Here is a 23,311-nt window from a genome sequence, read left to right as displayed (position 1 = left end):
GTGAACTGCAACATTCAGTGAAAATAGACAAATATTCAGCGACTAAAGCATATCTATAAGGTCCCCTAATATCAACAAAATATAGAGAGGTTTTAAATGGTTAAAGCAATAGTATTGGATAGATGTGGCTTCATGTACAGTATATACATTCTGCTATGCTCATACACCTTTATATATTATACCTTTAGGTACTTACCGCACCAGATACTGTAGATATCCGGTACTATGCTAATATATAGATTTGTTTTTTGTTTTGTTGTTATAGCTGATTCTGATGTTCTGTTAAAGAGAGTGATATATTTAACCTTAGAAGCACCAACTACCACTTCTTACTGGGATAACTGTGTTGCGAATCTGCCCTGGCATGTTTATGGAGACCATTATTTTAGGTACATATGTTTTTCCACTTATTCAACCTCTTATTCACCTCATCATCTGTTCTGTCAGTTCGCTGAAGTCATTCAAGGTCACTCACCTCTTCCTCGTCTCTCTCCAGGTTACCATGTGGCGCTACTGGACGTTTTCCATCTTCCTCTGGGGATCAATGGCAGCCCTGACGCTCTGCCAAAGCGGGGATGACGACTGGGGTTCAGGCGGCTTCGACATTTCCATAGAAGCAACTTCAGCTGCCAACGTGTCCCGGGCCGTCGGTGACGCACCTGTAAGGTTGACGGAAAAACAAAAGAGGATGACACCCGCGTCGACCTCATCGCCAACCACACCCCCACTACCCCCACCAACACTGCTCTATGAGCCCCGACCGGACAGGTGCTCGGTCAATTTCGACACCAATCCCGCTTCGGCTCGAAGGCTCAAGGCCCAGAGAGAGGAGCTGGTGTACCTGAAAGCCATCCAGCACGGGAACCAGGCGGTGATGGAGAACTTGGTCCAGTACGTCGGGGCGGAGCTGGGGGATCAGAGCTACACGGACGTGATCCAGGAGAACGTTGTCGGCATCAAGGAGGAGCACGTGAGCTGCCATGGGGTGGTGGAGAAGGTTATAGAGGATTTAGAAAAACAGCTGGGAGGAGACGTCTCAGAGGCCCTCGGTTCGCTGCACAAGTAGGTTGAATTAAACTTATTTAAAAGGTAAAATGCACCAACGGATTGGGTGGCTTTTAGCTGTTGCTTGCTGGCTGTTTTAGTGGTGTGCTACCAAAAGAATGTCTCTGTGGGAATGTGTGGGGATTGCTTAGGCAATACAAGGCTCAAAGCTGTGCAAAACTCTTTCTGCCACAGACCTTCGGGCATGAAGCAATCAGTGAATGAATGTGACAGTATTTGGGTTCAGAGTGATTAATCAATGTATCACACCTGTGCCAAACATGTCAGTGACAAAACTCAAGAGAGTACAAAGGAAACATCATTATTCACAATAATTATATACAAATTGAAATACAAAAGACAATAGACAAAAGGCAACTCAACGCAGACATCAGGCAGTAGCCATCATAAAGCAAACTTAAGAGCAAATATTGTGATTTATTTGTAGTACAACACCAATATGAAAATCCTAATTTAAACCTAGAGGTTGTAGACTTTCTAGGCCTAGGGTATCGATCGAGTATATGGATGGTTTGGAGAGAAAGAAAAAATTTCAAATTATGATATTACAAACAGGAAATTTGTTCCCTTCCATTAGACAAATGGAAATCACTTACAGTAAAGACAGACCGATTAATCGGACCGCTTAATTAATCGCTCCGATTGATTAATCGAACCGATGCCGATTAATCTAAAAACAACTAGAATTGGCCGATATACCGATGTGTTTGCCAATTAATCTCCCGTCACTAAAACTACCTCACAGTGTCCTGTTGACTTTTACCATGTCGGTGCTTTATTCCTAACACTGGTTGACAGTCTAACACAGTTTGCCATGTCCAAAATGTTACACACAGTATAAGACTTCCTACTTTAACTTCTTTCAACACTGCCCTGCCCCCTGCTGCTGCTGCTGCTGCTGCACTCATCTACCTCTGGCCTGTGTCTTTGCTCGCTAGCCTCACACAACATGCTGACTCCTACTGTTTGTCTTCTTGATCAGAATCAGAGAGGAGTCCCTGGCCTTTGAAGGCATGCTCCGTGCCGCTGCCGACGTCGCTGGCAGGCTGGAGAGCTCGTCGCGTTCCCTGCATGCAGCATTCACCAAGAAGCTGAAGAACACTCTCACCGTCCATCGCTAAAGCAGTCGGTGGGTGTTGTTGTTGCACAACGCTCAGGATGTACAGCACATGATGCCATCTAACACATTACTTTTGTTACCTTTTGGTAAAGCTCAGTATCATTAAGCCATGTTGACCTGAGATCAGATTCTAAAAATGTCTTCTACATCCTGACAGTTTTCTGAAAAAGCTATGTTTCTATGTCAGTCGTTCTTCGATTTTTCAAAAATAGCAGACCCACAAGCTCGTAGCGCGCCACTCGGTGGCGCGCTATGAGCTTGTAGATCTGCTATTTTTCAATAGCTAAAGCATAACATAATGCTAACACCAAAAGGGGTTCCCGCCCCAAAATGGGTTATTAATAATCATGACGAGAAATGCGACCTCCTGCGTGGAATTGGATTCGGAAGCCGACCACCTCGTTTCCAACTGTGCTACTTTACTGCAGATGAGTCTCTTGTGTTATTTTATGGAAATAAACTCAGACGTTTCAGAAGAAAAAGGGGGAAATCTATGCATTTACTGTGAGCCGTAAGCTAAACAACGCCAGGGTATATCATCTCCCATATCAACCAATGCAATGGTGAAGAGAAACGTGGAGGTCAGGGTATATCATCTCCCATATCACCAATGCAATGGTGAAGAGAAACGTGGAGGTCAGGGTATATCATCTCCCATATCACCAACGCAATGGTGAAGAGAAACGTGGAGGTCATGGGGATGTCATAATGCTTCTTCCTCTGTATATAAGAAATGGCCATAATTATGCACCCTGGGAGTTGTAAACACCCGGGTTTCTTGACTCTCTTTAATATCCTATTTAACCCATTTAGGCCTGACGTCGAAATATTAAAAAATGTCTTCAAAATCCTGACAGTTTTCTGAAAAACCTCATGTAATGTAAACATTTATGTAATTGGCCACCGACCCCCATCTGAAAATATGTTGTTCCATGCGGACCCAGGGAGAGAAGCAAAGATTTGAGTTAAAAACGTTGGCTCCGAAAGAATATATATAAATGCGCCACATTTTCATGATTTTTTAAAAATAGCAGACCTACAAGCTCGTAGCGCGCCACTCGGTGGCGCGCTATGAGCTTGTAGATCTGCTATTTTTCAATAGCTAAATTATATGTTTAAAACACCAAAAGGCGTTCCCGCCCAAAATGGTTTAAATAAACTTAAAGAATATAAAATAGAAAAGAACAAAACGTTATCTTCCGAACCCTGCATGCTGTAATAACGTTTGACTGCATCAAGTGCTTAGAATAATATTTTCCTTCCAAGACATTGTTTTCCTAGAATGAGGTAGTCAATGAGGTAGGCAACGGTATGTGGAGCAAAGGGAGGCCACGGTTGTATGTTTATGTATTATATTATATTGGTCATTAGGGAGAAAATACAGACCAGTCTCTGGTACTTTACTCTATAGGCAGCTATACACTTTGGCCGTCTGGACTTCAGGGTAAGGATGGAGGCTGGGATATACTGGAGGCTTTGGGTCTTCTGTGTGCAAAATATGTGTGTGTTAACACAGAGTGTACAAATTGGAACCAAATGGACCCTTATTATGGATCCATTTTGTTCCATTTGTACATCTCTCAGCGTTACAAATGGATAAATTAAGCCAGAGGATTTTACTTTTTGAATGAAGATTTACTTTTTCTGAGGCCTCATTCACATGTACCAAACACCAATCAAGCAAATGTTTGGTCATTTTTTTGTTTTTTTGGGCCACCACAATGCTTTTCCAATGGGAGTCACATGGTTTGACCAAACATTTTTGTTTGATGAGGAGGGAGGGGCAGAACACCACCAGCAATCAGCAATCAATCACAAATGTTTGATCAAACCATGTGACTCCCATTGGAAAAGCATTGTGGTGGCCCAAAAAAACAAAACAACGACCAAACATTTGCTTGATTGGTGTTTGGTACGTGTGAATGAGGCCCTACTGTGAAATGAAATCAAGCTAGAACATCTTCCAACACTTGAGGAACTAATGGAACTTTGTTAATTAAGCCTCATTTATACTTGATTGAGTGCTGGTGTTGCATGCAGTAAATAGAAGATACACAAGCTCATCACCACCACGCATCACATATGTGACGCGTGGTGGTGAGCTTGTAGATCTGCTATTTACTGAGCACGGACACCAGCACGCAACTACGCATAAATGAGGCTTTAGGGGGTTATAGGGGTTACAAGAAGGATAATGCTTGTTAATGCTATACATTGGTCATACAGTATGTATGAGTACAGGACTATGGGCATTGTATAAACCATAGAAATAAATGGATGTTTCCATCAATCACAATGCTGTTTTTCCACGTCAACACACTTAATAAAAATAACTCATCAAGCCATGAAGGACAGTGTGTGTGTGTGACACTCTCCATATGTGGCCGGTTATGGTATCCATCCATAGCAATACGTTTCATCAGTTCCAGCAGCAAAGTACATCTCTGTTAATGGAAGCTTTAATATGTATGTTCATATTTACACTACTAGTATATATATGGAATAAACTTTATGACACCGTTCTTCTGTCTCCAGAATGTCATCAATCGGAGCAAAGCTTATGTGAGATTGTTAGTGCAGGACTCTCTCTCTCACACACACACACACACACACACACACACACACACACACACACACACACACACACACACACACACACACACACACACACACACACACACACACACACACACACACACACACACACACACACACACACACACACACACACACACACACACACACACACACACACACACACACGCTCGCACACACACACAGTACGCACCTGCGTACTGTGTGTGCCTGCGTACTGTGTGCGTGTGTGCAGATGATTGATAAATGTGTTGAACGTACTGTACTTGCAGCCGTACATTTCCGAGCAGATCTGATGTGTCAGAGGAAGAAAGGAAGCATGTTTGGGCAGCAGTACAAGTTGGATTTATCACGTTGTCTGTTCTGTACCATATCTGAGCAGAGGGAGCTTCATTGATCGTCCCAATGCATTACTCTGTCTTGTTCTCCCAGTCAGGAGAAATATGGATTTTAGTGTTTGTTGCGGTCATAAAATGTATTTATTTATGGTCCCATATGATGTAAGTTGTTAGGCTGTATTCAGTAAAGGATATCAGCACCAAAAAGGCAGCCTTGAGTTTTTCTTTCAAAAGCATGTTTTCAATGTAATTTACAGGTCACTCCAAATCACAATAGAATTTTCTATTTTAAGACCATTTTTGTCATGACTGATGGGCAGGGGTCACTACCACTCACCACCACCACATGTTGATCTGACCCCCATGCCAATGTGCCAGCGCTCGCCCAGCAGTCTGCCGTCACCCAGGTGGATGCTTGCACGCCACAAGGTCGCCTCTCTCTCGCCCTCAGGGGCCAGGGCGACTGGTATAGTATAGTTTGTTGATTACTTCTGAATGCAGTATTGGTCCTTTTTTATTTCATTTATTATTATTTATTAGGTATTATTAGGACAATTAGGTATTAAATTAAAAGTTCTTAAGTTGTCACTTTACTGTCTGTCATCTGAAGACCCATGTAGCCACTAGCCAGCCTTCATCTGGAGACCCACCCTCAAATCATCTCTCTCTCTCTCTCCCTCCCCCCCCTCTCTCTCTCTCCACGCTGATTTCCATAGTCGACATTCAGCAGCAGCGACAATAATATTAATGACACATCATATTATAAGGCTACTGTACTGTACTGTATAGTGCGCACGCCGCACAGTAACAGCCAGCGGCTACGTTTATAAACGGTAACTTACATCACATGGACAGCTGCTCTCCTACGGAAGGACTCCGCCTCAGCATCACGACTGACTGGGACTGCATTAAAAGTTGCAACTTGTAACGCAGCTTGCCAAGTTGCTTGTACCTATATACTTATAGTCTAAGGCTTGTTGTACTCACCCAATAATTAACTTGGGGTCAGCTCAGCAGCTAAGTGTCGTCTAGTTTCATATCCATTTGACATATAATGGCAGAAAACGTGCATTTAGTAAAATATCTCTGCTTTCCTACAACACTGTGCTCACTTCCTTCAGTGAGCACACACGTGATGCAAACAAACAGGTGCTTTGATGTCGGTGCGCCCGGGCGGTAATTAGCGCCCTGTCACTGTGCAATATGCAAACTAATAAGAGAGTGATGAGCTCCGACACTTCACACTTATTATGTAATTCATACACATTCAGGAAATATTAGATTGTGAATACTAGTTTGAGAAGACGTGTTTTTATATAGGCTACATTATAATGAAATAAATGTATATAGCCTATTTTCCATAATTTCTTTCTCAAAATCAAAAATTGGCACGGACAGTCATGCACAAGTCTTGCCACGGACCACTGGGACCAGAGCCGTTTGTCCCTTTGTGCGTGACCCCTATTATTATTTACCTACGCTGCCCTCTAGCGGTAGGCTATATAAAAAATAGCTTTTATTAATCTGTGAGAATGTATAACTCTATGTTGGTCAGACATTATTTGACACGTTACCTGCGGAATTGAATAAATCAGTGAAACTACAGTTTATTTACCCTTGCATGATCTATTGCTGTGTGTGTGTGTGTGTGTGTGTGTGTGTGTGTGTGTGTGCGAGCGCGTGCGTGCGTGCGTGCGCACCAGGGTAGGGGTGGGGTGGTGGTGGACTGTGGGGGGATGGGGGGGACCGGAGTCTGGGATGAGCCGGGGTTGGTGGTGATGATAAACGTGCAGCCAGTGACAGTCAAACAAACGCGGCTTGTCCTCAAAGGAGCAGGTGGAGACTGGAGAGTTTTACGGCACTTCTCTCTGGCCTGACTGAGCAGAAGAAGGAATGATGATGACTCAAGAAAAAATTATGAAATTCTAGATATGACATATTTACTGCAAGAAGAATGGACACTATGAATTGTACCCTTATGTTGCCAAAAATGCGTAAACACCGTGCGCAAAAAGGAGCGATTATTTGGAGATTTGGGGGAGCGCATGGTGAGTCCGTACAGCAAACAGCGAGCACGGAATCTAAATTCAATTTTTTAAGAGTAATATCGGCCAATCTACGTGCTTCTTTTTAATTTGACAAACCTAGAACAATAGCCGTGTTGTTTAGTGTGGATATTTTTCATTTGTTTTTATTGAGCAACAGAAAGGGGACTGTCTGTCAGGTACTTCCTCCGCAGATCAGATCTCACTTCGATCAGTCAAACTGTCAACAGCGTCATCTATGATCTATCTATACTCTCCGCCCACAAGACAACAGGCAGATCATAGATCACAATAACAGATGCTACTTTGTCAACTTGTCCTGAAATGCCGACTGTCTACCTGCGAAGATGACACATTTTCCTGGCGCGTCATGGATTCAACATAACGCTTGTTTGGAAGTGCAGGGCATGATAACGACCTCCGTGCTCTCCGGTGAAGCTGATCACCCTCCTCGTTCTCTGGGTCAAAGATGGGATGCGAATTCAACCACCTGTTCTCTCTGAGGACGACTAACGCCTGGCTGCTCTTCCTCTGCAGCTCAAGTAAGTTCTGTTTTCCATTTTTCATTCATTTAAAATTCGTTTGGAAACCACAAAATGTATAGTCTATTTTTCTGGCTAAAGTTTTAAACAAAGGATATTGTTTTAACAAGTGTGGCTGCAATTGCAAATCATGTCTTTTGACAAATTGGCTTGTTCAATTTACTTAATCTCCAAAAGGCTGCTTTTCTTCTTTTTCTGCATACTGACAATATAACAGCAATTTTAACAGTTATAACTTAGAAGTTCTAAGTTAGAAGTATGTGGCTGCATCAACTGAATCTGTGTCAATCTCAATCACAGCCTGATATCATCATTACATTTTCCCCATCACTCAAGATCTTACTGCAGTCTGCCAGCCAGCTGTAGCCTACAGTATATGGGATACTGTACATAGAAGTAATACCAATCCTGGCGTCCCCATGTGCTATTACGCTCACGTATTTATGGAACTTGACATGGCACTAATATTGACATCGATTTATAGCAAGCTGATGGGATGTTGTGGTCTGTGAAGTTTTTAAATACGGGGACTGTCCAATTTTAACAAGAGCAGCTCTGGCCTGGAAAGTTGCTGACTCTCATTATTCCAACTGGCCCGGCCGTTGGTTCATTTATACCTCGCCAAGCCCGTCCGTTTGGCCAGTGTCCAAGAAGCAAGCGAAGTCCCAGTCAGTCAGTCAGTCAGTCAGTCAGTCAGTCTGTCAGTCAGTCCCTGGATGGAGGAGGTGTCATCTCTTTGCAGGAGGCTTTGATCCACAGAGAGCTTTTTTTGTCACGCCCCACATCTGTTCCATCCCAGAAGGAAGAGAGAGCAGAGATGAACAGACATCGTCCTCCTGACTGGAAAGGAAAGAGTGTAGCGTAATTGAAGTCCCTGGAGCATGTTTCTTTGCCAGAACCTCAACGTGTGCACTGACTGTGCATGACTTGACGTCAGAGGAAGATATAAACATTGTATGTTTAGGCAAATTGACTGCGATCCCACATCATGATATGTTTACACTACAGGCAACAATCTAACGTACACTGTTTGTTATCACAGAACCATTTCCCTCTGCCCCTTTAGGCATGCTGTATGTGGTAAGACTCAAATAGGTGTGTGTGTGTGTGTGTGTGTGTGTGTGTGCACATGCGTGCGTGCACATGCGTGCGTGCGTTGCATTGATTTTGAATAATCAAGACACATTAATTGGGACAAGCTCCCCGGCCAGTGAATTATCATGGACAAATAAATCACTTTCAGGTTTGTCTTTAAACGGTACAACAATCCCATCTTAAGCTCTCACTTTGACAATCGTCCACATCTATGAGTTCACTAGTTGGAGAAAAACACACCATTGGGGAGGTTTAAGGATTTATTGACAGTAAGGAAATAGAGGGAGGAATGAAGGAGTTCGGGTGTGTAGGTTCCAGGGGGGGGGGGGGGGGGTCGCCGACCCTGGAGTCTTTGGGGAGGAGGTCGTATGGCACTCGTCGTATGGCGTTCGTCGTAAGGCATTCGTCTTACGGTGCGCATGGACGATAACCCCCAGCAAGGAACCTGAGAAGGAGAGTTTTGTTTTAATCGTTTGATCCACTTTTGGCGAAGTGAATGTAGTGCAGAAAAATCTCCTTTGGGGGGAAAGGAGCTGCTATGGGGGTGAAGGGGGTGGGGGTGGGTTGCGAGAAGCCTGTAGGGAGGCGGCTAGTGTGCGACGCAGCGAGGCGGGCGAAACATGGAGGAATCTGCAGGGTGGTACTGGGCAGGTATAAATAGGGACAGGTAGATTGATTGGCGTGGAGGGCGGAGAGTGGCGTGAAGGGCAGGGTCGATTGTGTGTTTCTCCGCCTCCTGAACATCTGTTGTTCCAACTCCATTAACTTATCAGTGGCATCCTCAGAACTTGGACTCACCTATGGGCGACAGTACAGTATAGAAGCAAACGTGTCTCCTGCCAGATGCAGGTCATGCATTTCAATTCCAGCTCTCTAATATCATAACCCTTAATGATAGAACAGCCCATTGGGCTGCACAATATAAAAAAAGAGCTCTAAAGAGCCGTGGATGTGTTAATGGTGTGAATCCCATAATTCATTGGAATGGAATTGCAGTATTGATTTTTGGATTTGACTTAAGGTGTGAGACATATCCTTAGCTTATATGTTTGCATTTCACTCAGTGAATGCCAATTATAGAGGAAAGACTGGTGGAGATGTTAGAAATTCAACGTTGTTTTTCCTCGTTACCATCCAGCATCACCTATAATATTATAGCAATTAAGAGGATAAAGGATAAAGGACAAATTAAATCACACCCGATACATTGTTACTGTCGGGTGGAAACCTCATATGTCCTAAAAACTGTTACTTTTTAGGATTCAAATTCAAAAGTAGCAAAAATAGAAGATCTACAAGCTCAAAATGTGTTGCGACGCAACACGTTTTGAGGTTTCAGTTCTGCTAGTTTTACTACTTTTGTGTGAGACTGTACTGTAGCATGACAGGGCATTCACCTATTTTGGGCGGGAACCCCTTTTGGTGTTAGCATTATGTTATGCTTTAGCTATTGAAAAATAGCAGATCTACAAGCTTATCATAGCGCGCCACCGAGTGGCGCGCTACGAGCTTGTAGGTCTGCTATTTTTTTTTTAAATCGAAGAACGACTGACATAGAGACATAGCTTTTTCAGAAACCTGTCAGGATGTAGAAGACATTTTTAGAATCTGATCTCAGGTCAAAATGGGTTAAAAGTATGGAGATGTGTTTTTTTTGCCCGCAGACAGGAACACTATCAATGTACAGGTACACTTGCTTCAGGTGAAAGACATCTGTTAATTGTTTATGCCGTCAGTGTCTCTCACAGATTGACAGACAGACAGTTGTGGCAGCTCAAGAATATACACTCACTTGTTTGCTTTTGAAGGGATTAGCTCACCTCTCCTTAGCAGCAGCAATTTAGTGCCAGCAAGTAACGATGTGTGTAATTGAATCTGATTACATTGATGAGGAGTTGAACGTTAATCCCAGAGGGGAGGGATTCCTGTCTATTTTGGTCACACTTGTCCCCAAATCTTGCCTAGACTGCACAGTCAGTCAGTTAGTTAGTTAGTTAGTTAGATCAGGGGTTCTCAACGTTTTTGGCCGGGGACCCCCGGAAATGCTTTGGCAATGTCTCTGGACCCCCGTTGCTCTCTCCATGTCCCCCATATACGGGGACTAGGTTGGCGGAGGGTGTGTAGAGCCCAGGATCACATTAGATAATTGACACAGGGGTGAAAAATGGGTTACAAAATCGTGGGATAAAAAATTATGAAAAAAAGATAAGTCATTTTATGATAATCATTGGGAAATTCAGGTGCCATCATAGGGTAGCAATAACAGCAGTAAGTGTGAAACACAAATTCACAAAATACGTAGGTACAGTTAAGAGTATACAAAATAGACTCAGTAGACACTGGGTCTGACTGAGTTAACATGTATGTTCTATCAATAAATATAAGTGTAAATGCACAGTGTATCACCAGTAAACATATGCACGAGTATACAGTAGCTTACAGGAACGAGTACATCAGAGGGAGGGACAGCGCATGTCAGATGTTTTGGAGATAAAGCCAGAGAGGCCAGACTGAGATGGTTTGGACACGTAGAGAGGTTGTAACTGCCAGGCAGGAGGCCTAGAGGAAGACCAAAGAGAAGATTTATGGATGTAGTGAAAGAGGACATGAAGTTAGTTGGTGTGAGAGAAGAGAAGAGGAGGCAGAGGACAGGGTGAGATGGAGGCAGATGATTCGCTGTGGCGACCGGGCGACCCCTGAAGGGAATGATTAGTTATATGTACAGACTTTATATGAAATGTTTTTTGAACATTACAGCAAGGTGTGGAGGAGAGGCCACACAAAAGTTAAGTTAAGTCATCATCATCATTTTTCGACCGCGGTCGAGATCGTGGATTTCACAATAACACGCCAGACTTCCCGGTCCTTCATTGCCATCCCCAGTTCCTGCTTACTGATGCATGTGTCCCTAGCGATGACATCAGGGAACGAAAGTTTTCTACCTCTGGTCCGCTTTGAGGCAGGACTCCAGAGAAGAAGGGAAGATATAACCTCATTGTCAGCTCTGTAGCAGTGGCCGGCAAACTGTGTTCTTCTGGATCGGACTAGTGAAGAAACACAGGGAAGGTTGCCGTATATTAGATTAGTCGATGGGTGGCTCTTCCAAGACAGATTTTGTGCTCTCATTAGAAGGCGGGTGTAAGTTCCATCCAACCGTTTCTCTAGTTTCTTTGAAAGTGTCCATGTCTCAGAACCATAGAGTAGAATCGGCTCAACGGTCGTCCTAAATATTTTTACTTTTAACATCTTACTAAGCTGGGATGACCAGATCTTATGCACGTCATTGCAAGCTGACCAGGCCATACCCTTCCTAGTTTGAAAGTCCTTTTGGTCATCAACCTGTTTCAGAGGAGTGTTGTTATAAGTGTTTTTATAATGTGGTCATTGTTGGAAGTGAAGTAATAGCTGTAAGCTACTACTTAACATGCTACTGTCTTCCTGCTCACCTTGCTGCTCTGCCTGCTCACATCTTTAGTACTCATGCTGGGAGCTGAGATCAAAGGATTTGCTGAATATGTTGAAAACGTAAATGAAGAAAGGATTTATTAAGATATGCAGTATATATATACTGTATGCTCTGGTACCTATAATATGCAGTGCAGTGTTCACATCACATTAATGCCCTTCAACCCTGGTATCCCTCTCTACCCTGGTATCCCTCTCTACCCTGGTATCCCTCTCTACCCTGGTATCCCTCTCTACCCTGGTATCCCTCTCTATCATGTTAGCCTGGCTTGCCATAGTGGATTAGTAACTATACGGGTAATGGGGAGGCAAGAGTGGCGAGATAAGACTTAACCCGTTTTGGGCGGGAACCCCTTTTGGTGTTTTAAGCATTATAATTATAATTTAGCTATTGAAAAATAGCAGATCTACAAGCTCATAGCGCGCTACGAGCTTGTAGGTCTGCTATTTTTGAAAAATCGTGAAAATGTAGTGCAAATCTTTGAATATATATTCTTTCAGAGCGAACGTTTTTAACTCAAATCTTTGCTTCTGGAGGGGTCTCTCTCTGGAACAACATATTTTCAGATGGGGGTCGGCGGCCAATTTCATATAATTCTGGGGGTCTTTGACATAAAATAGTTTGAGAAGCGCTGACATAGAAACATGTTTTTCTCAGAAAACTGATTTAGAAGACATTTGTAGAATCGTCCTCGGGTCTAAATGACTTAATGCTACGTATACCTCTTTCAAGTTCCAAGTGCTTGTCTTCCACAATGACTCAATTTCTGTTCTATTCAATATCGTTCTACCATATCCCTGTTAACCGCCCTATTGCACACCCTCTTTTCATGCTGCATCATCCAATTTCCTTTAACCCATTCAGGCCTGACGTCGAAATTTAAAAAAAAAGGTTTTCTAAATCATGAATTTTCGGAAAGATTTGAGGCACATTTTAACGATTTAAAAAAAATAGCAGACCTACAAGCTCGTAGCGCGCCACTCGGTGGCGCGCTATGAGCTTGTAGATCTGCTATTTTTCAATAGCTAAATTATAACAATGTTTAAAACACCAAAAGGGGTTCCCGCCCCAAAATGGGTTAATGGTTAATGTGGTTAAACGCTAACGTGACATGGATGCGTTCCAGGTCTCAATGGATTAACTAATTGCCAATGGGCTCCTAAAGAAAGGCACGTTGGCTAAAACACAGCCCACATGACCTTAATGTCAAAATACTAGAGGACATATATTAATTACCTTTTTCCCCCCCATAACCATGTTATATTAACTGGGTGCGGTTTTGTGAGAAAATGGGTTCCTAATTCCATTTAGTTCCAGGAATAGATGTGGATGTTAAATTATTTCTTTCATTCAAACCAAAATGCAAATTATTTCACAGCAGAACAGAAACTCTGATGAACTATGGAATGTGTAAAATATGTGGAATTGTCTTTTTCTATTTGCATAAGACTGGGTGTATGTGTGTGTGTGTGTGTGTGTGTGTGTGTGTGTGTGTGTGTGTGTGCGTGCGTGTGTGCGTGCGTGCGTGTTTTGTGTGTTATAAAACACTGACTCTTACTAACTAACTCTTACTAACTAACTCTTACTCCCGTACAGTTTTTTGTTATGAAAAAACCCACTCTCATGCTGAGGATGACCTGTTCAAGAAGTTGTTTGTGGGCTACAACAAGTGGTCGAGACCTGTGTCCAACATCTCAGACGTGGTCATCGTCAAGTTCGGACTGTCCATAGCACAGCTCATTGATGTGGTGAGTCCATAATATCCATGACTGAAATCAGAAATGATCTCAGCTGAAGCTGTCTAATGTACTGTAGATGGCTATAGTAAGACTCGAGGGCTCCATTTTCGTCATCCGCTAAACCCCTTATCCCTAAACTTCTTTGCCTTTTATTTACTGTTTTGCAAAACATTTTTGAATAGTTAAAATGGCCAGTCTACAAGCTCACAACGTGTCAATGTAGATTGGCTAGTTGAACTATTCAAAAAGGTTTTTCAAATAAGCAGTGACAAAAATGGAGCCCTCGCTCTCTCTCTCTCTCTCTCTCTCTCTCTCTAAATTCAAACATTAACATTTGGGTTTAAATCTGCAGTACTGAGAGAAACTATCCTCTGGCTAAAAGTTGATTTAGTGGGTGAACATTCTCAAACCCTACATTTACTGTAAAGGTAATCAGTACAGCGGAGTAGAATGCCTTTTATGGTCCAGCTGGTAAAAGTACGTGACTGCTGAGCTGCTCCATCGTAGAGTAATCTAGTACGGGATTAACTTTAATACGGCCCCTCTTCCCACAGCTTGCTACTGTATACTTTTTCCAGAACTAAACCTTTTGTTTTAAACCACTGCTGCTCAAAAAAACATCTTTACTGCCCCCGCTGCCAATACTACTATATCCATAATGGCCTCTTTACATACAGCAGCAAAAAGAACTTGTGAAAACTAGATTATAGGCTTTCAGCTCCCTCAAAGCAAACTATGCCAGACGGCCTCACATCCATCAAGATATTAATCAATTTAGACCTGAGTTAAAACATTCACTTTGAAAGAATTTATATTCAAAGATTTGCGCCACATTTTTACGATTTTTCAAAAATAGCAGACCTACAAGTTCATAGCGCGGCACTCGGTGCCGCGCTATGAGCTTGTAGATCTGCTATTTTTCAATAGCTAAAGTATAACATAATGCTTGAAACACCAAAAGGGGTTCCCGCCCAGAATGGGTTAAAGTGATATCGCTGCTGACAATGTTTGGAAGATGCCTTGAACGGGTTCCAAAACTCCAATATTCTCCTGGACTACACCCAGAGTTCACACCATCTATAGTCTGTCTGTCTGTCTGTCTGTCTGTCTGTCTGTCTGTCTGTCTGTCTGTCTGTCTGCCTGCCTGCCTGCCTGCCTGCCTGCCTGCCTGCCTGCCTGCCTGTCTGTCTGTCTGTCTGTCTGTCTGCGAGAGAGAGTAGGCAGTCAGACAGACAGGCAGACAGACTCTGCCTGTCTATCTGACTGCCTACTCTCTCTCTCTCTCTCTCTCTTTCAGGATGAAAAGAACCAAATGATGACAACTAATGTGTGGCTTAAACAGGTGAGCAGCAGAAATAGCAAAAAAATGTCATCCAGTGTTGCGTTGGAAAGCAGTGGTGCAAACAGACTGCAAACGAGAGAGTGTCTGGCTTCAATTCAGTATGTATTCATGTCAGATTAGGGTATGAACTCAGACAGGTTCATGTTATACAACAAATGTGGTATGAATTGATATAGACATTTTTCTGGGACAGTAATTGGCAAAATCTTTATGATGCCACTTTTACATTAATTAGACAAATGTTCAATTTCACTGTCTATTTTTACGAGATGTATGGCATTACCAACAAGTAGAATACAAATGGGTTAATAGTACATTTTAAACTGCTTCTCATAATGTCAGAGTTGTACTTTTAATCCATTTAGGACTGAAGCTGATTTAAAAAAAATCTTCTAATTCCTGACAGTTTTCTGAAAACCCTATGTTTTCTATGTCAGTAATTTTTTACGAGATGTATGGCATTACCAACAAGTATAATAAAAAGGTTGTTTTGAATCTTCTCAGGAATGGAATGATTACAAACTTCGCTGGAGGCCGTCTGACTATGATAACGTGACGTCCATAAGGGTGCCGTCAGAGCTCATTTGGGTCCCAGATATCGTCCTCTACAACAAGTAAGTGAGAGAGGCAATAGAGGTAATGGGGCTTAAATCAAAAATAACAAACAGAGAAAAATCTTTTTTGTTTCAAAGCCAAAGGGTTTGTTTGACAATCAAGCCCAAGTTCACAGTATTTTCTGTGCACAGAAAAGTTTGCCGAAATATAAAAGCAAAAGCACGTACAGTACAGACTACAGAACATGGTTCACAGCAAGATTTACAGTAAAGCCTCTGAAACTCTTACAATGATAAATTGAGGTCGAAATGTGTCTTGACTTAACAGATTCTATGACAATAGCACCATCTAGTGGACCCAATAAATCCAGATGAGTCCTATGACATGTTGTGAATACAAATTTAATAAAATCGTGCTATTGGCACTGTTCACACTTTCAGAAGGGAAAGCTGCTGTTTAATAACATCTTCCTCCTCGAGGACCGAAATGTACTATTTGTAATAAACCTTATCCCGCCCTCTGGGTTAATTTCCGAAGAGATGAGTGATTCTGAGAAGTGAGAGGTGTGCTGATGTAGTTCCACTCCAGCGAGCCTGCTGTGTAAACAGTGCAATCACAATCTGTAAATGAAATTAAAACGGTGTGCTGTGACAGATGCAATGATAAGGAACTCATCATTATGTCTTCAGCAGCTGCTATTAGCACAGTTTAACACGTTTAGACCTGAGAAAAGATTCAAATGCCTTCTACTAAATCCTGACAGTTTTCCAAAAAAAAAACATGTTTCTATGTCAGTCGTTCTCAAACATTTTCATGTCAAGGACCCCCAAAAATATATGTAATTCGCCGCCGACCCCCATCTGAAAATATGTTGTTCCAGGGACCCCCCCAGAAGCAAAGATTTGAGTTAAAAACGTTCACTCTGAAAAAATAGCAGATCTACAAGCTCATAGTGCCGCACCAAGTGCCGCACTATGAGCGTGTAGATCTGCTATTTTTCAATAGCTAAAGTATCTATTATACATTTGAAAACATGTGCCCAAGCGCACGCACAGGAACAAAAGGCACCAGCTACTACGTCACTGACACACTGCAACACGCTGCAACACACACTGCAACAACACACTAACACGTCACACACTTACCCTCCGCGTCGTTGGTTCCCTATCTCCTCATGTCGCGCCGCACGGCCACACTCAACACCAGCCGCGTACAAATTGTCATCGCACTGCCACTAAAGCCGGCTCCCGTCCACACTCGCACACAATATCAATATCAATAATAAACACAAACACGCCACAAGCACCGACACCCCCGCCTAATTTGTTGCCAGGTCTATGAAAACTAGCCCAGAAAAAATGCCATTCAACACGCTACTTACAACTCGCTTACAATTCGCGGACCTGGCAACACTGCATCCTGTTTTCCCATTGGCTACGGTTGCTACAACACGCATTTGCACTGCATGATGGGAGCAACACAGCTTAATGTAGGGGTCACCGATTGCTGTGCTACATCCCCCTCATGTTCTCACCACCCCCTTCGGCTACACCACACACACTCACCTACACAATTCTCCACATGCAACACAGGCCCCTTATTGGCTAGCCCCCTCACATGGCGATCCCCACGCAGCCAGCCACACACACACAACGGCCACGTTCGCAAATATCGCACTGAGCGCACTGTGCAAATGCAATGCAAACTAATAGGCGAGTGTGCTTCGCCGCGGTATTTCCCAACGCGCCCATCTCATCGACACAACGCGCGCAGTCGGATGCCAAGCTCTTCCGCGATGTATTCCTTTCCCAGTCTCACCACACCACGGACTCATTGTAACCTCGCATCAGTGTCACTGCAGACACGTAATCACACTGTGGAGGATTTGTGACTGAGTGACTGTGTGTGTGTGTGTGTGTGTGTGTGTGTGTGTGTGTGTGGGGTTTGATTTCAGCATGTTTTGCAGTGCACACCATGGGACAAATCGGCTTTTCACCCCCTGCCACTGTGCCCACAAACGCATGTACAAGAGGAAAACAATCTAAACATTATATACTAACGTCAGCATCGGGCAGATTAACACACACAAGCGTTATTAGTTGAGTTTTCTTATTGAAGTGCCTCTGATTTGTAACTGTGCGTTTATGTCAGTCACCGCTGCGATCCGTTGTTATTCAGCCACCAGCAGCAACATACGCACGGACTGGAGAGAGGCGACGTGTTTCTCTCCCTTCGGCTCATGTAGCCCTCATTGTAACTACAAATATTGTTCCCGAAGAAACAATGTGGGGTCACTGCAATCCAAAATATTGTAGGCCTACTATAATGCAGTCAAGGTCCCCACAAAAACATACTACAGTATGTTCTGCTCCATTCTCAACATCTTTTGGTTTCCAAAAACACTAACTTATTGTAAGTAAACCAAAACAGTAAAAAGCAGTTTCATGTGTGCTTATTTTAAATTACTTTAATTTGCTTTGATGTGAAAATAAAATACAACAAATAATAATAATACCCATCTGTTAATACATGTGAAGGGCACAATACTGGGTTTAAAAACACAGCTGAAACATGAAGTGGAGTCTGTCAAATCTCGCAATTTCCTTCTTCCCATTGCGCTGCAACGGAACTAGGATGAGCCGCCCGAAGGGCGGCGAAATTCTAGTAACATACAACAGAAAAAGGGGTTCCCGTTCAGAACGGGTTAAGGGATGAATCACTTTGCTTCACGTGGAGATGAAATAAAAACGTAATGATGCCGTAGAGATGATTGATTGATTGATTACTGCAGCAGATTATTCCTGTTGAAACCATAACTCTTCCTTCCCTCGCAGGATTCTTTCCTTATGTTTTCACACACGGCACACAATGTGAAAACATCCAATGACGACTGAATGAAATCAATATGTTGAACCATGATTTGTGTGACATAACATAATATTACTATTGATTATATCATTCATTGCTTATCTACAGTAGGCCTACAGTTCAATGTTCCATAATGTAATTTTGTTATTGCGAACGCAGTGATTGCGAACGCAGTGAGCATTTACTATGAGACCCAGCAGATCACGTCTGTGTGTGTGTGTCTGTGTGTGTGTGTGTCACGCTGTAACACCACCCGCCCACCACCAGAGGGCGCAGCTGTATCACACACAAAAACACACACAAACATGCACGCACACACACACACACACACACGCACGCACGCACACACACACACACAAAAAACTTAACTTAAAAAAAAACTTAACTTAAAAAAAAAACTTAAAAAGGAAAAACGCGCACACACAAAAAACTTAACTTAAAAAAAACTTAACTTAAAAAAAAACTTAACTTAAAAAAACATAAAAAGGAAAAACTTTTCAAAAAAAACTTAACTTAAAAAAAACGTAAAAAGGAAAAACGCACACACACAAAAAACTTAACTTAAAAAAAACTTAACTTAAAAAAAAAACTTAAAAAGGAAAAACGCGCACACAAAAAACGTAACTTAAAAAAAACTTAACTTAAAAAAAAACGTAACTTAAAAAAAAACTTAAAAAGGAAAAACTTTAAAAAAAAACTTAACTTAAAAAAAAACTTAACTTAAAAAAAAACGTTACAAAAAAAACCTAAAAAAGAAACACGCACGCACGCACACATACACACACTAAAAAAATAACTTGAAAAAACATTTAATTTAAAAAAACGTAACTTAAAAAAAACCTTAAAAAATACGTACTTTATTCTAATTGTTGTTGCAATTGACGAGCTGCGTTCGCTTCCCGCGTTTGCGCGTCTTACTTGTTTTCTCTCTCCCCCCCAGTGCTGATGGCGAATTTGCTGTCACTCACATGACCAAAGCGCACCTGTTCCACACGGGGGACATCCGCTGGGTGCCTCCCGCCATCTACAAGAGCTCGTGCAGCATCGACGTCACCTTCTTCCCGTTCGACCAGCAGAACTGCAAGATGAAGTTTGGCTCCTGGACGTACGACAAGGCCAAGATCGACCTGGAGCCGGTCGAAACCACGGTGGACCTCAACAATTACTGGGAGAGCGGCGAGTGGGCCATCATCAACGCCATCGGCACGTACAACACCAAGAAATACGACTGCTGCCACGAGATCTACCCGGACATCACCTACTTCTTCATCATACGGAGGCTGCCCTTGTTTTACACCATAAACCTCATCATCCCGTGCCTCCTCATCTCCTGCCTGACCGTCCTCGTCTTCTACCTGCCCTCGGACTGCGGCGAGAAGATCACCCTCTGCATCTCCGTGCTGCTCTCGCTCACCGTCTTCCTCCTGCTCATCACCGAGATCATCCCCTCCACGTCGCTGGTCATCCCGCTCATCGGAGAGTACCTCCTGTTCACCATGATCTTCGTCACGCTCTCCATCGTCATCACCGTGTTCGTGCTCAACGTGCACCACCGCTCGCCCGGGACGCACAAGATGCCCCGTTGGGTCCACTCCATCTTCCTGTACCACATCCCTCGCTGGCTGTTCATGCAGCGGCCGGCGCCCGACGGACGCCACCGCAGGCTGCTGCTCCTCCAGCAGGAGGCGGCGGTGGGGCGGCGGCAGGACCGCGCGCTGATGTACCACCACGGCGGGAACTGCCTCAGCACCTCGGCCAACTGGCTACGGGACGACGGCAAGGGGGGCGGCCCGCCACAGGTCCCCTGCTACGAGGACTTGGAGCTGGGAACACTGACGTCGTATTTCTCCTTTCGTCCCCCGTCGCCCAGGCCCCCTGGTTCCACTCCCCCCCCGCCGCCACAGCAGCAGCAGAACGTGCAAACCCTCCAGAGTCGCCAGGAGCTGCTGGCCGGAGGGCCCAACAGACAGCTGATAGGAAGCAGGATGAACGGCAGTCCACGGCCGGCCAAGGTTGAAGGCATGGTGTCGGAGTCGTCGTTGCTTCTTTCACCGAGCGTCATACGTGCTCTAGAGGGGGTGCAGTACATCGCTGACCACCTGAGGGCAGAGGATGCTGATTTTAGTGTAAGTATTAATAGCACATTTTAAACTGCTTCTCATAATGGCAGAGTTGTACTTTTAATCCATTTAGGACTGAGGCCGATTTAAAAAAAATCTTCTAAATCCTGACAGTTTTCTGAAAACCCTATGTTTCTATGTCAGTGGTGCTCAAACAGTTTCATGTCAAGGACCCCCAGAATTATCTGTATTTGGCCGCCGACCCCTATCTGAAAATATGTTGTTCCAGGGACCCACCAGAAGCAAATATTTGAGTTAAAAACATTCACTGTGAAAGAATATATATTCAAAGATTTGCACCCATTTTCACAATTTTTCAAAAATAGCAGATCTACAAGCTCGTAGCGCGGCACTCGCTGCCGCGCAAAACACCTGGATGTTGTCCATAATTACTTTTCATTTATCCCTCTCTCTCAAAAGGTAAAAGAAGATTGGAAGTATGTTGCCATGGTGATTGACCGCATCTTCCTGTGGATGTTCATCATTGTTTGTGGACTTGGTACTATTGGTCTCTTCCTGCCCCCGTGGCTCGCTGGCATGATCTAAAACTAGATCATTAGGAAAAAACGTTCTCACAAATGTGGTTAATCTTCAATTTGACTACAAACCATTTCAGATTGTACTTGAACTCTACTCAAGACTGAGAGTCTTCTGGATGATGGATGGAGCCGATTTTATATTGAGTGCGGTGTCAGTGTCACCCGATGACAATAGACGATTTACAAGTTCATAACACATTGCAGTGTGACGCATTGTAAGCTTGTAGATTGGCAATTTTCAGTATGGTACAGCCCTAATAAGAACAGAAGAACAATGAAAAGATGTTCTACTTCAGAAGGAAAAGATTTGACTGGTTACATCTGCTTGCACCCCCACACTAAATGCTGCCCAGCATGTCACTGACCTGCTTGGGTGTAGAGCCCTACTAGGTATCCAGCATGTCACTGACCTGCTTGGGTGTAGAGCCCTACTAGGTATCCAGCATGTCACTGACCTGCTTGGGTGTAGAGCCCTACTAGGTATCCAGCATGTCACTGACCTGCTTGGGTGTAGAGCCCTACTAGGTGTCCAGCATGTCACTGACCTGCTTGGGTGTAGAGCCCTACTAGGTATCCAGCATGTCACTGACCTGCTTGGGTGTAGAGCCCTACTAGGTATCCAGCATGTCACTGACCTGCTTGGGTGTAGCCCTACTAGGTGTCCACCATGTCACTGACCTGCTTGGGTGTAGAGCCCTACTAGGTATCTTGAAGATGTCCTTTCTGTTAATGATAAAGATCATCATGGATGGAGAGCTTCTTGCTGTGGAGGAGAATATCCCTGCAGAAGGATCTCATCACTGCCACTGGTCTGTCCTCCATCTCTTTGTCCAGTTGTATCACCCCTCTGCACAACACTTGAGCGACACTGGCGTGTAAATCCTTACAGCATGTAGTGTGACTTTGGCACACAACACAAGCTCAACACCTTGCCCACGTACGACAGGCCCAGATGGAGAGACCTGGTTGATATGATTGGCATGCCCACGTACGACAGGCCCAGATGGAGAGACCTGGTTGATATGGTTGGCTCTGCGCACCGTGAAGTACAAGAGGACTGACAAGAGGAATCATTAAGGAGCGTAAATCAGGCTTGTTACCAACCCTGACATGCATTACTGGGAACCTGGAAAACACTGAACAACACACAGCTGGGACAGAACTATTGTTGCTGTCGGGATGAAACCTCATAACTCCATTTTTGAGGTTTTTGATTTTTTTTTGTTGCATAAATCAGTGCTATTGAACACCCTTTACTTCTGTGTGTTGTTTCGAAAATATTGAACCAATGGAAAGTAGTAAAAAGTGCTTTGGACAAAACCTCTTAACTCCATTGGACCCTCAAAATGTCTGCTAAAGCAGCTAACTCCACCACCTCTCCCCCTCTCATGGAAATGTTATATTTTTCATTTCCTGAAAAATGAACATTTTGGAGTTATGAGGTTTCCTCCTGACAGCAGAGATATATGACATTAGGCATTTTGGTTAGATAATAAGGTCAGGTCTATGATACTACGTTATAATGCATACACACATTATAATGCTTTGAATGCTATTATAATGCATTATAGACCCAACCTTTAAGTAAAATATTACCGCACTGTTTTTAAATAACTGAAACATCTTTATCCATGGCCATGTTGCCGTACTGAAGCATATTTTTGAATGACTGTGTACTATAATAAAGACCATGAAGAAAACCTTGTTTGTTGAACATTGTGAAGACAGGGCCGGTAGTCTTTTGGGGGCCCCCATAGTGCGCGTGCGTGCAGAATTTTCAGGGTTTTTACATTTTTGAGTGGTGCAAACCACTCCAACAACTGACTTTGTACCCGTGTACCCGTGTTTGTTCGTACCAAAAAAACGAGCATAAAAAACGAGC

General features: G+C 43.4%; 2 protein-coding genes across 2 annotated transcripts; both read left to right on the top strand.

Moving 5' to 3' along the window:
- Nucleotides 1-544: 544 nt before the first annotated feature.
- LOC306940559 (uncharacterized protein) lies at nt 545-2,186 on the top strand (the record flags this gene model as incomplete). The annotated part of the gene is made up of 2 exons (XM_079525655.1): nt 545-1,062; nt 2,048-2,186. The coding sequence occupies 2 exons, from the start codon at nt 545-547 to the stop codon at nt 2,184-2,186; spliced, it is 657 nt and encodes a 218-aa protein (XP_079381781.1).
- Nucleotides 2,187-7,096: 4,910 nt separating this feature from the next.
- chrna2b (cholinergic receptor, nicotinic, alpha 2b (neuronal)) lies at nt 7,097-23,013 on the top strand. Its single transcript, XM_079525847.1, has 6 exons — nt 7,097-7,705; nt 13,863-14,014; nt 15,303-15,347; nt 15,852-15,961; nt 19,711-20,896; nt 21,311-23,013. Exons 1-6 carry the CDS (start codon nt 7,633-7,635, stop codon nt 21,434-21,436), a joined length of 1,692 nt encoding a protein of 563 aa, XP_079381973.1. The 5' UTR covers nt 7,097-7,632; the 3' UTR covers nt 21,437-23,013.
- Nucleotides 23,014-23,311: the final 298 nt, after the last annotated feature.

The sequence above is a fragment of the Electrona antarctica genome (assembly GCF_951216825.1).
Source record: "Electrona antarctica genome assembly, chromosome: 17".
NCBI classification, from domain to species: domain Eukaryota; kingdom Metazoa; phylum Chordata; class Actinopteri; order Myctophiformes; family Myctophidae; genus Electrona; species Electrona antarctica.
The sequence above is the reverse complement of the archived record's forward strand: the minus strand, read 5'-3'. Positions and strand labels throughout refer to the sequence as shown.

Coding starts and splice junctions, on each gene's coding strand:
- chrna2b (XM_079525847.1), top strand. CDS start 7,633: ATGGGATGCGAATTCAACCACCTGTTCTCTCTGAGGACGACTAACGCC. Junction 15,962..19,710: donor GATATCGTCCTCTACAACAA/GTAAGTGAGAGA, acceptor TCTCCCCCCCAG/TGCTGATGGCGAATTTGCTG. Junction 20,897..21,310: donor CAGAGGATGCTGATTTTAGT/GTAAGTATTAAT, acceptor CTCTCTCAAAAG/GTAAAAGAAGATTGGAAGTA.